The following is a 15,270-nucleotide window of genomic DNA, read 5'->3' on the forward strand; positions in this document are numbered from 1 at the left end:
AAGACATTTGAGGATTTTGTTGTTGGAGTTGAGAAATGAGGGAGTTAAGACCATTTGCTATATCCCTTCTATCTTGTAGCCTTTTGTCCTCATAATCTTTTTATAGAGTTTCAACCTCCCGAGCATGCTTCTCTTCAACTTCATTCATCAAAGCCTTCTGTTTTAAATGAGTTGATGAAACACCCCTTCCATAAAAATTTAATGGAGACTTTTTCTTGTTATTAGAACCAATCAAAGTTGAAATAACACTATCAACATCCTTCCCTGAATCTTGAAGTTCATCCTAGATTGTTAAAAAGAGAAAGAAAGAAAATTAGTATTGACAAAAATAAATGCAAAAAAATTAACTACATGAAATGGGAATGAATCTTACAATCAATTTGTCCCTTAAGTCACCAGGCTCTCTTTGTTAGCTTTTCCTTGCGTGTTGCAATGAACATTTAAGCTAAAGTAGGATTTTGTGTTGTTTTATTATCCTTTTTCTATACAAGAGTGATGAGTGTCAATCATTTTAACAATGAAATAAAACCAATAATAAGAGTGGGAGATATGAAAACAAACAAACTCACCCACTTATATCAAACCCTAGCAAAACTCTTTGGGCCTGAAGTATGCATAATATTCTTTTCCTTTCCAACTAACCGATTTGCTTTATTTTGCATACATCGTTCCTGATAGATTAAGATGGTGAAATAAATAAATAACTTTTTTCTTAAGACAAGAAATATGCATTCGTTATAAGGAGAGGGCTAATATAAGAGACTTATATAGATGTAAATACCTCATATTTGTCATCATTCCAAATCTTTAACAAATCCCTGAACATTGTTTTTGGCACTTTTTTTGGTCGTTCCATCATCCTTTTTTATCATTGTTATATTTTCGAAAGTGTACTCTTTTCAAATAACATTTGTATCGTCTCCAAGCAGCGCCAATGGTTTGCAAAACCCACTTTTTGGCCTCAATTGGGACAATATAATGTCTGTACACAATTCAAAAAAAGTAAGTTATACCAAAGATCAACAACATATAAAGGAAAACAAGTGTTGCACACCCTACATCTCACCTTTGTACCACTAAATAGACTAGCTCTATTATAGTAACATATTAAAAATTGTAGGGTATAAGGACTAATTACAAAAAAGGACTCCAACCTCAACTGTCATACTAAGTACATTCTGGTAAATCATAAGGTATAAGCACTTCTACACATTTTCCAAAAACAATAAAATTAAAAGGAACTACATAAAAGTGATCAAGTTAGCATTTCAAAACAACTCACTGCCACTTAATCTTAATCACAAATCAAGAACATAAGAAAACAGCTCACTGAAACCTATTCTGCCACTTAGAACATTGAATTATAAATAATAGTCATTGCACAATTCTAGCACTAATTAATTAGTACATTCAATGATTATTTAGTCACAATACAATGCAGTAGTAGCTAGCAGACGCAACAAGCAGCTAGGCAGACGCATTAGCCGCAGTAGGCCTGCAGCTGCCCCTGCCAACCGTAATAGATCAGTAGCAATAATGACAGTTAGGGGGTTTATTTATTAATTTATTTTTTTACAATAAGATATACCAATAAAGCAAGTTAAACATGACACTCTAACACATTATATAGTGAACTAAAATTAAAGCTCTAGAATTCGACTAAGCTTTAGAGAAATGAGTAACTCACCAAGAGATACTAGGAGGGACAAAATAACACAACGTAAGCAATTATAAAACATTTCTATCATATTTGTTTAATACGCTCACCAAGACATAATCCCAGAGTTCTTCTTTCTTCTCGTTCCTTAGTATGGGCCAATTCTTGACAGTCAATGGTAGGATATTTGCTTTTCGAGCTATTGTTCCTAAGAAACTATTAAACTCGTTACATGTTTTGTCATCTGGACCAACAAGTTGTCCATGCTCATTCAAGGTAATTTCCAAGCGTTCTTCTTCACTGCGTCCATGAACGTTATAGCACATAATGGGTCCTCTTCTAGGCTTATCCTTTTCACTTAAATGAGCAAAGAAATTCCAAAGTAAAAAAAAATAATAATTATTGATCGTGCATACAGGTAAACATTTTAAAATACAAAAACAAAAGAGAGCTTGCCATTTTCTTTATCATTCTGATTTCGATTTAAGTGTTCGACTTCTGATCCTATTGTTTCATCAAGTTCTCTTCTGGTTAAGTATTGTTGTTGAGATGTATGATTAGGGGTAGATAAGCCACACATGAAGAAGCCAAATCAATTGTCTTCCGCCGTTTCTTAAAAGTCAAAGCTGTTGTTACTGCTTTTCGAGTCAGAGCCTTCATTTTGCGAATCTGCAAATGTGACCAAACAAGGAAAAGAAAGTTATACAATACTCTACTATATATATATATATATAAACATTATACAAAAAACAACAATGTCTTGCAAAAAAACAAGTTTCACACTTCATATCTCTAGTTAAATTCTCTTTCGTAGCAATAACAAATGGCAAGCAACAGGATACAATGTAAATGTGTTATGCAAGATTGTATGTTGTAGCAGCTTGACAGTTGACCCTAAGACTAGCAAGGATATGACCAAATAACCTCATGTTCAGGAATATAGATGCATGCAACCTTGCCACTAACTAACCCCAGTCATCAATTCTTTATTCGTAGTTTAAATGTTTGATGTCATTGCTGCAGAGAACTCAGCATTAGGGTAGTAGAATTAATGTTTCAAAAACCGCAAAGCAATAGGCAACAACAACATTATAAAACTGTAGCAGTACACCAAGACATCAATAAAAAGAGCTAAAGGTCAGGGCAGCTGGGGTATAGCAGCATCCTATGTACTATTAGCATAGTCATAGGGAAAGAATCGGAGATGAGGTTCTTACTACTTTTTAAATCTGTAGAGAACTGACAAATTTGCTACCAATACATGTTCAGGGTTGATAGCAAAGCAAATATTCAAACATCAATCATTATGCCTAGTTGCATACTTGCATGAGATAATAGTGTTCCATTCTTAATTTAAACCCACATATATGTAGCAGCACAACACATTTTGATGCATACAGAATTTACATATGTAAAGATAAGAGACATGCTTATTGATAAATGTATAGCATAGAAACAACTACCTTCCATCGAGTAGAATTGGACTTTTCTTTAGTGTTAGACTGTGGAATGGGAAACTCTTCATCGGTTGAATCAAGCTCATGCTCCATATCTTGGTTAGACCTATAAAGCTCATCATCTCCTGAAACCTTTTTCTTTTTATTCTTACTTTGATTGCCTCTATTATTTTGAACTCGCGCCATCAGTGACTTAGCATGTTCCTTAAAACCTAATTCTTCCATTCTTGTCAAATTTTTTTTAATCGTTTCCATTCTCAGCCTCTCATATTCTGCCATTCTTGGTTCATGAATTTGATGCTCATCACCTGAACCTCTTATAGCTCCAAGCTTAGTGGATTTTTTCTTTATCATACTTGGAGCTAATTAATTTTGAAAATGAATCCAATTATACAGAAGAAAAAAAATCATATATATATAAGCACTCATAAAGCAACCTTGTACAAGTAAAGAGTAAGAACTATACAACCAAACAATAGCTATATGTATATTGACCAACGTAAAAAAAATAAAGGGATAAAAAAACATGAATATCAAATTCCAATTTCAGTTGAGAATCAATTAAGAAATCATTGAAGAACTAACGTAGTTTCGGTAATGAGAGAAAAATGATGTAAAAGACCCAATATCCAGACCACAGTCACAGGTTTACACCAACAGTAATCATATAAAGGGAAGGCCCAAGAAGGAAAGCACAAACAACACTCAGCAGGGCCAACAGGGCAATAAAGCACAACAGGACAAATGTAATTAATTCTTCACTCAAGGAGGGAGTTGAGCAAGGTGAAATTGGAGTTGCAGAGCTGATTCTTCAATAAATAGTGACAAAATCCTTTAATGTTAGGTTTATTTGTAAACTTGTAAGCTTGAGTATATATAGGAATTAAGGCAGTAGTAGTCATTATGTTTGCATTGTGAGGAATTTTGTAAAAGAGATTGTTAATCGAAAGTTACCCATCATTGAGACTGATTGCTTCAAGTTGTCAAGTTATTCCTTGTTGCCAGAGTTAATAAAAAAGACTCAAGCTTTATTTTTTTTCTTACATTGTTATTACAAATTTGGTCTTCAAATATCAGTCTATACCAAATGACACACAACGACTCCATCAAAAAAATATATTGATGCTTCACAAGCAGATTTCAGCAACACATACCTTAGCTTGAATCCCCTAACATAGTTCAATAGGTTAATAAAAGGGATGAGCTGTGACCTTTAACTATAATTAACATATCTCAACCATACCTTGTTGCTTTTGAAAGGCCATCATAAAGAGACAATTCTTTCATAAAGTAATTTACCAGTCTCAAGCAATTTAGCATAAAGTTGAATACATTGGAAGCCCTTTTGTTCCAAACTCTCCATTAAATTTTCACTCTAAATTCAATTATCTGGGTTTTTAATATCAAATTTGATTTACCGGTATCATCCCATTTACTAATAACAAATCACCTACCATTCAGCACACCTTAACTCAGTAACTCCATTTTAACACACACCTAGCTTTCCCTCTTTCTGCACAAGGAGTATAAAAAGTAGTATGTACTAGTCAATAATTTAACACATAAACAAATCAAGCACCTAAGTTGAATTGGCCCTACAATAGTATTATGCCCATATACAAGTAGCTTCCTTAGAAATATTTAAAATGCATATGTTTAATCAAATTCAAATCAAATTTAAACAATCAAAACACTTGTACATGACTGCATGAATTTAACTTCATCACTGCTTAAAGTTCATGATTAAGTTCAAAATGTGGTCATAATAACTTGACTTTTCACTTGTATATGATTAAGTTAATATACGGAGTATTTTGTATAAACTGATTGAAACCCCAATCAAAAATCTTTCCAAAAAGAAAAAACCACCACAATTAATTGTATCATCAACTAATTGCAATTATATATATACCCACTCCTTAACAAATGCATAATCACCGCAAGCAGCAACCAGAAGTTAGATAATTTTTAGTAATTCAATCAATCATAAAGCCAACCCAGAAACATAACCAACAAAAAAATAAAAACCCGACAGAATTAAGACAACCCAGAAGATATTTACATCTAAAAATCAGATCCAACATCAAATCAACCAGTTAAAAAGATTAAATTCACTTGGGAGATAAAAGGGGCAATGGTAACTTACAAACGAAATTTAGAAAACAATGACAACTTTGTCGGCATCAAAACCAACTAGCCAATCATAAAAGCAAAGGAAGCAGTGTGAGTAGAGAGCAAAGCAACTAGTTAATTACAAAACAGATACTGTATACTCTTAATTAACTCTCACCTGAGTAGAAAGAAAGGAGGTGAGTAACCGATTGATGGATATGATGATTTTAAGGTGATGAGTGTGTTGTAAAATGAGATCAGCAACTGAAAAGTGGAGTAACTGTTGATTCATAATGAAAAAGTTTTGGAGCCAAAAATAATTCACCATTTCGCGGGTTTGGAGAAGAAATTGGGGTTGAGGAGTTGACGAGTTTCGTTGTTGAGGATGATGGGTTTTATTTTTAACTTTATTTTTTTTGGGAAATAAATGTGGAGTATCATAATCTCTAATAATGAGAAGATACCGACTCTGGTTCTTCACTTGTTCTTTTTTTTTTTTTTTAAATTATTTTTAAAGTTTGGTTGAAATATGGTTCTTCACTTCTTTGTAGATTACTTGGGAATAAACTAGGGGATCTTACTTGGGTGGGATTAAAAAATATCTTAATGAAACAAAGTTGTAATGTGATATAACAAATAAATTAAAATGGCTAAAAGCTAGTTGCAACTTGCTAGTTTGTGGATGGTAATCTATTATTGGGATAAAAATAAATTTAAAATAAAAACCAAACTATTTTTCTTTTAGGAAAAAATACAAATAAAATAAAAATTGGATGTACAATAAATATTGTATATTTGTATTAATATTTCCCTAAGGTGATTATTAGTTAGTCTGCTATGAACAAATATTACCCCCCCCCCCAATATAAATAAAATGTTGTCTATGTTCTAATGATAAATTTACTCTCTATAAACCGATAAAAATTAAAGGTTTGTCAGTAAAAGTAACTATAATTTCCTTATAAAACTTATTCAATGGAAATTTACAATAAAATCTTATCGGCTTCAAAGTTACCCAAGAAATTAAAAGTTATCCAAAATTGCAAAAAAGTTACCTTACTGAACTATTTCAAGTTTCTCTAAAGCATGTTTAATTTTATCTAAGCTTACGTGAGCTTATTTTTTTGTAAAATAAGGGGAATAAAATTGAACATAATAAAGTCTTGTTTGTAATAATTTTTGACGAAGTTTTATACAAATGTAAAATTGAATCAAAATCAGCAAAACTGTAATCAAGAAGACCCAAAATCAACTGATATGAAATAGACCCACCCAAACCCGTGTTGAACCTAATACTCCAATTTGAAACCAATACGAAATTAATGGCTTTGCTCAAACTTGACATGGACCCGATAGTTATTGGCCCGACTAAAAAATGATCTGACGCAAATCGGGTGGTTTAAAAGGGTAACCTTGACCATTATGACAATCTATTATTAATTATACAAATGTGGAAGTCAAGTTATTATATAGAATAAAAAGAATCATATAGTGAGTTTTACCATTAAGTTTTATACACATGTGAAAGTCAAATTATTTATTATGTTAATAAGTTTTATAAAAATGTTAAAGTCTAGTTTGACAATCATAAACTTAACCCAACGCAACATCGACCTATACAGATATCTGATGAAATCCAAAATATTTTGAGCCGATTTGATGTTAGCCAATCTTGTTTTCGAACATAACAATGAATTGACACCACTAATCTAATCCAAACGGATCAGGTGGATTAAAATGGTAACTTTGACTCATTATGATCCAATCACTACATTGTCAACTCGTAATTGAATTGATACGATATAACCAGTTGATACTAATCATGTTCTTATATAATCGACACAGTGAAACTTGACACATATGCATTACTTTGACTTTAGATAAATATGATTTTATATTGGTAAAAAATATTAACAAGTTGAGATTATAAAACTTTATTATCACGGAGTAATACCTATTTAAGAATATATTTCATGATATAATTTTATTTTTATACGTTACTAAAAACGATGGTCAAAATTAGCATACAAATAGTGAAAAAAGTCAAAGATGTGATCTTTACTCAATAGATCTTGACTCGAAATTGAAAAGACCTGATCTAACCCAATATGAATGAGGTGGATCAAAACGGTAACCACAACAAAGGCTATGGTTCCATCCCGCCCTGAGAGGAATTTGACTCGTTATGACTCGATCCGTCAAGGGTAAGCCCGTAATTGATACAATATTTCAAGTTGACAACTCTACCTATAACTAATAGTCAATTACTCATTCATTATTACACACTTATTCATCTAACCATCACTAATCATACTTTATTTAAGAAAATACACTCCATAGTTAACATACAGAGTATAATTAATTTTGACACAACACAGATTATAATTGATAATAACATATAAAGTTTAAGCTCATGATTATCTCTTTCAATAAATCTAATCATGATTTAATATCCCCTCACAAAATACTTCATACTATATTATTATTAGTAATTTTTTTTGACATTATTATTATTATTAAAGATTGGCATGAAGGTAATGCTTAGTAGGAAATTTTTGTATTTAGCATCTCTTGATTTAATACTCAGTAAAATATAGCAGTGTTCTTGTATTAAAAGGAAAAAGAAAATTTCATTTAAAAAAAAAAGACAAAACAAAACAAACCCAATTAATTCGAGTAGGTGGCAGGCACACAAAATCAAACAAACCAACCCATAACAAACTACTTCCCACAAAATCAAATAATCAATCACTGTTCTAACTTTTCATTAAAAATACAAAAATAAAAAATATTGTTAACCATATTTCCCAAAAAATCGAACAAACCCCAATTAACTACGAAACCAAAAGATTGTCTCTGTGCTAAAATTCGATTTTGATTACTGTTTTCTGGTATCAAATTGCAATTTATTGAAGTATATTCTAAACAGTATAGATTGTTTGGTATCATCTTGCTTGGAGTAGATTAAAGATAGCAGCTTATAGATTGAGGAAGAAACAAAGACAAGTAAGTTTGGAAACTCGACTCAACTAGCTATTTTAAATTCATAGTATGTCGGGCTATAATGTGATGTATGGATAATATAATTCTTCATTCTATTATTCATTAGTTGCTTGTTGCAATTCTCTTTGGCTGTAACGGATGTAGAATAGAATCTGATGTTTAATGACTATATATATATATATGTATATATATATATATATATATATATATATATATATATATATATATATAATATATATATATATATATATATATATATATACATATATATATATGTATGTATGTATGTATATATATATGTATATATATATATATGGGATTGTTAGGTGCTTGTTACCATTCTCTTTGGCTGTATCTCTTTTAGGGTGTGACACAATTGTCGTATTGTGAGATTTGTGACCTTTAATTTATCTAATTTTTAAAGTTAATACTTTTTCTTTTTTCATCAGTAACCTTTGCTTTGTCCCCAATACTATATGAATTTTTGTTGTTATAAAAATTGTATATGCATTTTTATTGTAGAAAGCTTGTCTTCTTATTTTGTTTTAGCTAGTCCAAGAATTCATGTCAATATTTGTCTCTTAGTTTATTACCTTTGTTGTTGATCCTCCATATAACGTCTTATGCTATAGAGTATTACAATGGCAAACATCAACAAAGGTTGGATTGATGCACCCCACAGTGCCGAAGAATATATCAAAGAATTTTTATGTGCTTTCATACACAGTGCGACTCTATCTACTTAAATGCTTTAACGGGTGGAGCAATTCTTCTTTTGATGGGTTGATGAAGCTTCAATGTGCTGCCTTTCCATTTTCAAAGCTTCCCACTTCTTTTCATCATGCTAAAAAAATGGTGAAGAACCTTGGACTTAATTACAAACGAATTGATGTGTGTCCTAATGATTGTATGTTGTATTGGAAAGAACGTGCAAATGACAAGTTTTGCCATGTTTGTAAAGCTTCTAGGTGGAAGTTAAATGAGAAGCAAAAAGAAGAAGGTTCATTGCCTGACGAAGGAGTTCCTACAAAAGTTCTGCGTTACTTTCCTCTTAAACCTCGTCTACAAAGGTTGTTCATGTGCTCTAAGACGGCTAAACTCATGACATGGCATGAAACTGATCGCAAGAAAGATGAAAAACTAAGGCATCCTGCTGATGGACAAGCTTGGAAAGATTTCGATGTTGCACATCCTCAATTTGCAAGTGATTTTCGAAATGTGAGGCTGGGTCTTACTACTGATGGTTTTAACCCATTCAGAACTATGAGTATGTCATATAGTATTTGGCCTGTTGTTTTATCCATTTATAATTTGCCTTCTTGGTTATATAATAAGTCCGAGTACAATATCATTTCTTTGATTGTACCTGGTCCTTCTTCTCCAGGTTATGACATTGATGTTTACTTGCAACCATTAATCGAGGAATTGAAGGAGTTATGGAAAGTTGGAGTTGACACATATGATGCTGTGAAAGATGAAATATTTTCTTTAAAGGCAGCCTTGTTATGGACAATCAGTGACTTCCTTGCTTATGTAATGTTGTCCGGATGGAGCACCAAAGGAGAATTTGCCTGCCCAAATTGCAATCATAAGACTTGGTCTAAATACCTGAAGTATAGCAAGAAAATGTGTTACATGGGACATCGTAGCTCTTTGAAAGAAAATCATCCATGGCGTCGTAATAAGAGAGCTTTTGATGGTAATGTAGAGACAAGGCCTCCTCCTCCTGCCAGATTCTCAGGTTCTGAGGTTTTAAAAGATTTAGAAGAGTTTGAAAATAAGTTTGGGAAAACTCAAAAAAAGGGCAGAAAGAAATTTCCTTGGAAGAAGAAATCAATTTTCTTTGAGCTTCCTTATTAGGAAACTAATACCTTGCGTCATAATCTTGATGTTATGCACATTGAGAAAAATATTTGTGACAGTGTGCTCGGTACTTTGTTTGATATCCCGGGAAAGACTAAGGACCATGTGGCAGCACGCTTTGATTTACAAGAAATGGGTATAAGAAATGAACTCCATCCAAAGAGAACAAATAATAGAGGGAAGCATTTATACTCTAAAGCCTGTTTTTCTTTATCTTCAAGTGAAAAAGACCTCTTCTACGGTGTGATAAAAGGTGCTAAGTTTCCCGATGGTTGTGCATCAAACATCTCCAGATGTGTCCAATCCAATGAGAGGAAAGTTGATGGTTACAAGAGCCATGATGTGCACTTTATGCTTCATTATTTGCTCCAAGTTGCTGTAAAGAATACCTTGCCTAAGTAAGTAGTATCGACTTTGATTAGGCTAGGATCCTTTTTCAGGGGTCTATGTAGGAAAGTTCTAAAGCCTAAAGATCTTGACGATCTTGAATCTGAAATCATAGAGATACTTTGCCAACTTGAGAAGATATTCCCCCCCAGTTTCTTTGACATAATGGTCCACCTTCCACTTCATCTTGTAGAGGAGGTAAGGCTTATGGGCCCTGTTCAAAGTCGTTGGATGAATCCGAAAGAGCGGTATTTGGGTAAATTGAAGTCATATGTAAAAAATAGAAGTCGACCCGAAGGTTCCATTGCAGAGGCCTACTTGGCAGAAGAATGCCTTATTTTTTGTTCGAGGTACCCCCTTCGAATGAAGGAATCTTCATTCCGATTTGGGATATGAATATAGCAAAGCTCCTCGTTGTAGAAATTCATACGAAAGATACCAAGCGCCACTGAGGATACAGTGATCCAATCCACAATGTCCACCTTGAAGAGCTGAGTTAAGTCAGCCCGAGGAATGGTATGAATCGGCTTTTATTCTTATTCCTTCATTCCTTCTTTTGGTTTATCTACATTCCAGGAAATTCATACTCAAACAAGCAATCCAACTAACAGGTTTTGACCAAAGGCAAGAGTGATGAGTCACCCTCTCAGGAGAGCCTGCCTGCTTGACTGCCCTTTGTGTATTCATTCGTCCCGAAAACGAAAAAGAATATTGGCATGTGTTAAGCATTTCGTTTAGAGAAAGAGGGGTGCCTTCTAGCCCTTTGCCCGTTGAATGAACCTTTTCGTGGTGAATGAATAGTCGTGCTATCCAGGAATGCCGAGTACGCTTTCGCGATAGGTATTGGTGGAGCTTGCGGGTTCTGAAAGAAAAGAGATTTGAACAACAGTCTGAAAAGACTAATGCTGCGCAAAAGAATATGTTTCAAAAGAAGAATAAGCACAAAGTGAGTTCACAATGAATTTAGTTCAAAGTTGAATCGAGCACCTAGAAATGATGATGATGATACTGCATCCAATGAAGATGGAAGCCTTTTTCCTAATGTTGGACGTCCTTTAGGTGTAAAAAAGAAAAACAAAGGCAAAAAGATTTCTTTAGATGAAGACACTTTGATGAAAGCTCATCGCTATGTACTCTTTAATTGTGATGAAATAAGTGATTACATAAGGTGAGTAAGTAAATTTAAATTGGTATTATTTCATATTAATTATATTTAATCTTTGTTATTTATAATTGACTAAAACAACTAAGTTGCTTTGTGATATGTATGTAGTGAACATCAAGATTTAGTGAATCGTCAAAGAAGTCAAGGTAGACGGGGTAAGCGGAGTAGGTGGGCGAGAGCACAAGAACACAGTCATGATATTGGAGCATGGTTCAAGGACGGTGTATGGGAAGAAAATGTTTCCAAAGAAATCAAGGCTTTATCCCAAGGTCCTGACTATACTGTGAGAAGTTTTAAAGGGTACCTAATAAATGGTAACAAATTTCATACAACTGCACATGAGTCAAAAAGGAAAACTCAATGTAGTGGAGTTACTGTAACATCTTCAATGTCGAGTTTTACAAGTTCCAGGGATCAAATTCCTGTTGTTGGGGACGTCAAATATTATGGAGTGGTGGAGGATATCATTGAGTTAGATTATTTTGGACATTTCAAAGTGGTATTGTTTCGCTGTAAATGGTTTCAAGTGGAGCAAGATGAGTTTGGGCTAACATGTGCAAATTTTAAAAGGTTATGCTATACTAATGACCCTTTTGTGATGGCTAATCAAGTAAACCAAGCTTTTTATGTGCAAGATTCCAAAGAAAAGCATTTGCATTACGTTATGGAAACTATCCCCGGAGACTTGTTTGATATGAATGAAGAATCAAATGGTGATGTTGGAGTTTCTTATTGGAATGAATCTGCTAGTGATGATGTTCGCCCAGGGGAAACTATTTCTGATGACTATGATGTTAGTTGGTTGAGAGAGGATTTGCCTGCCACTACTGTTGATGTTCCTGAATACATGTTGCAAGCAGAGCCGGAAATTGATGAATCGGATGATGAAATCGAGGACAATACTCTATGGGATTTCATGCAAGCAAGTGAAGATGAAGCTTAGGAAATATGATTGGTCCCTTCTAGGTATTCTGTTTTTAGTAACTTTGAAGTAATAAAAGCTTAGGGATTTTAGCTTAAACAGTTTTGGTTTTGTTTTACTGCAAAATTATTTGTTTTAATGATAAAAAGTTTGGTTTTTGTTTTTTTTTTTTTTGTTTTGGGAATATTTGATAATCTTATGAAGCTTAATTTGTTTGTTTCGGAATAGAATCAGTTAACTGCCCAAATCAAATAAATATGAAGTTTCAGTAGTCATATCTCATCTTGGCCTTGGTTGTCTGGCTCAAAGCTTCCTGCTTTCTTGACTGCATGAATTGTACTTTATTGATTTCCCCCCTTTTATGTCTCACAGGCTTGCAATCGTTACGGGGTTTTAGAAACTGCTTTTGGTGCTGGTATGACCTCTTAAACTAGCTTCTGTATTTTAGAATTATAACATTTGAGAATTAGATTTAGGCGATTCCTACTTATATGATGAGACTCTTCTTGGTTTCGAGAAGAATAATTGATGAAATTCATACCATGATTTGCCGGTTTTGGTGGGGGTCCAACAGTGACACTAGGAAGCTCCATTGGCAGAGTTGGGATAAGATGTGTATGCCTAAATCAAAGGGCAGCCTTGGTTTTCGGGACCTACATTGCTTCAATATGGCTTTGCTTGCAAAACAAATTTGGCTCCTCCATATTAAAACTGATTCACTTGCTTCCCGTGTTATGAAGGCCCGTTATTTTAAGAACTCTGATATTATTGACGCTCTCCGTGGTTATGACCCGAGTTATGTATGGCGTAGCATTTGGGGAGGGGAAGTGGGACGCTGATAGAGTTCGTACTATTATGGGAGAGGATCTTGCTGCTGTGATCTTGTCCATCCCGCTGTCACATTGCCCATCGAATGATAGACTATTTTGGAGATGTTCAAAGGATGGGAATTTTTCTGTACGGTCTTGTTATTGGCTTGTCCGTAGGGGATGTGTTGAGGGGGTTGTGAATGTGATCTCAGAGGAGTGCTGGAGGAGTGTGTGGAGGTTGCAGTGCCCACCAAAATTAAAGCATTTTCTATGGTGTGCAATCAGGGGTAATATGGCTATAATAGAACGATTATTATACCGCCACATTACCTCTAATTCTGTATGTCAGATTTGTCAACACCCTGTGGAAACAATTCTCCATTCTCTCTTTGAGTGCACTGCTGCCAGGAGGATATGGGCTCGTAGTGATCTGTAGGATGAGGAGAAAGCTACCCCTATATCGTCGTTTGCAGATAGATGGTTATGGTTGGTAAACAAGCTGTCTGCAGAGAACAACAGAAAGGCTGCTGCCCTTATGTGGGCGTGTTGGAGATGCAGAAATTTACAGCTGTTTGAAGACGTTTGGCCTGATCCAGTGTTGTTGGCAGCGGGTTTCTGTCGCTTAGCTGATGATTACACCAGGCATATGCAGAATGTTAGACCTCTTGGTGGATGCAACATACGAAGCAGCTGCTTACGCTGGTATCCCCCTCACTTTGGCATGGTGAAGATCAATACAGATGCCCATGTTTTAAGTGGCAATATGGCGGGTCTGGGGGTGGTGTGCAGAAATTATTGTGGCAAGATTTTAATGATAGCTACTAAAAAAATCCACTACACTGATCCGAAATGTGCTGAATTTCAAGCAATCAGATATGCTCTTTCGATTGCTAGGAGGTTCAACTACGACAATGTGTGGGTGGAGTCGGATGCATTGGGCGTAATCAACACTATATCCCACGAAAGCAGGGGCTTTTCCCCGATTTTCAGTGTTTATGATGATATTCGAAGAGATAGATCCCTTTTTCTTTCTTGCAAATTTTCATATGTAAAAAGAAATGGAAATACTATGGCACACCTAGTAGCTAGAGAGGATACGGCGGGAGATGAGGAACTTATTAGAGTCACGAATTTTCCGTCTAGTATTGTAACATTGGCTATGTTAGACATTTCTAATTAATGAATGCCCTATTTTTTCTCAAATACATATATATATATATATATATATATATATATATATATATATATATATATATATATATATATATATATATACAAATTGTTTTATAAACTTGGTTTTTTTAAGAAGCATTTCCATGTTCTTACCAAAAAGAATTGTAAGTGTCAAGTCGTTTGAGAAAATTTTATTTTGGATGAAATCATGTTGCTAACTAAAATTAGATACTTATATGTACTAGAATTCTCACAGATAAATGGTATCCCAATTATACACAAAAGTTATCAGATCGTGGGGATTTTGTGAGTTGATTGATATTTTTACTGCTGCCATGTTAGCTTTTGGAATTAGATTTAGGGCTGAAATAATGATATATTTATTTTTTTGTATAAAAGTTGTTTATAAACATGGTTTCTTTAAAAAGCATTTCCATTGTTTATAAAATATGCTTTAAGTTTTCAGGATGCCTTGATTTTAATCTCACACTGCACATTGTACAAATCAGCAGAAGAGGAGGCCTGATATGGGGGTGGCGTCTGCTAAGTTCTAGTCTTGTAACAACCGAGTTTTCGTCCCAATCAGCAGGCAACCAGCCACAAGCAGCAGCTAGCTGCCACCAACAGGCAGTCGCCAGTAGCAGCAGGCAGTCGGAACAACTTGTAGATATTGCTGCTACACGTTGCTACTGTGTTTTTTTTTTTTTTTTTTTTTACAAAGA

The 15,270-nt window shown here is 34.1% G+C and overlaps 2 protein-coding genes across 2 annotated transcripts; both read left to right on the forward strand.

The window, feature by feature from the left end:
* Positions 1–9,081: 9,081 nt before the first annotated feature.
* On the forward strand, positions 9,082–12,587 carry LOC110692190. The gene is made up of 4 exons (XM_021869190.1): positions 9,082–9,978; positions 10,090–10,490; positions 11,447–11,647; positions 11,753–12,587. The coding sequence occupies exons 1-4, from the start codon at positions 9,082–9,084 to the stop codon at positions 12,585–12,587; spliced, it is 2,334 nt and encodes a 777-aa protein (XP_021724882.1).
* Positions 12,588–13,352: 765 nt separating this feature from the next.
* Positions 13,353–14,555, forward strand: LOC110692191. Its single transcript, XM_021869191.1, has 2 exons — positions 13,353–13,715; positions 13,812–14,555. The coding sequence occupies exons 1-2, from the start codon at positions 13,353–13,355 to the stop codon at positions 14,553–14,555; spliced, it is 1,107 nt and encodes a 368-aa protein (XP_021724883.1).
* Positions 14,556–15,270: the final 715 nt, after the last annotated feature.

This window comes from Chenopodium quinoa, unplaced genomic scaffold (genome assembly GCF_001683475.1).
Source record: "Chenopodium quinoa cultivar QQ74 unplaced genomic scaffold, ASM168347v1, whole genome shotgun sequence".
NCBI lineage: Eukaryota > Viridiplantae > Streptophyta > Magnoliopsida > Caryophyllales > Amaranthaceae > Chenopodium > Chenopodium quinoa.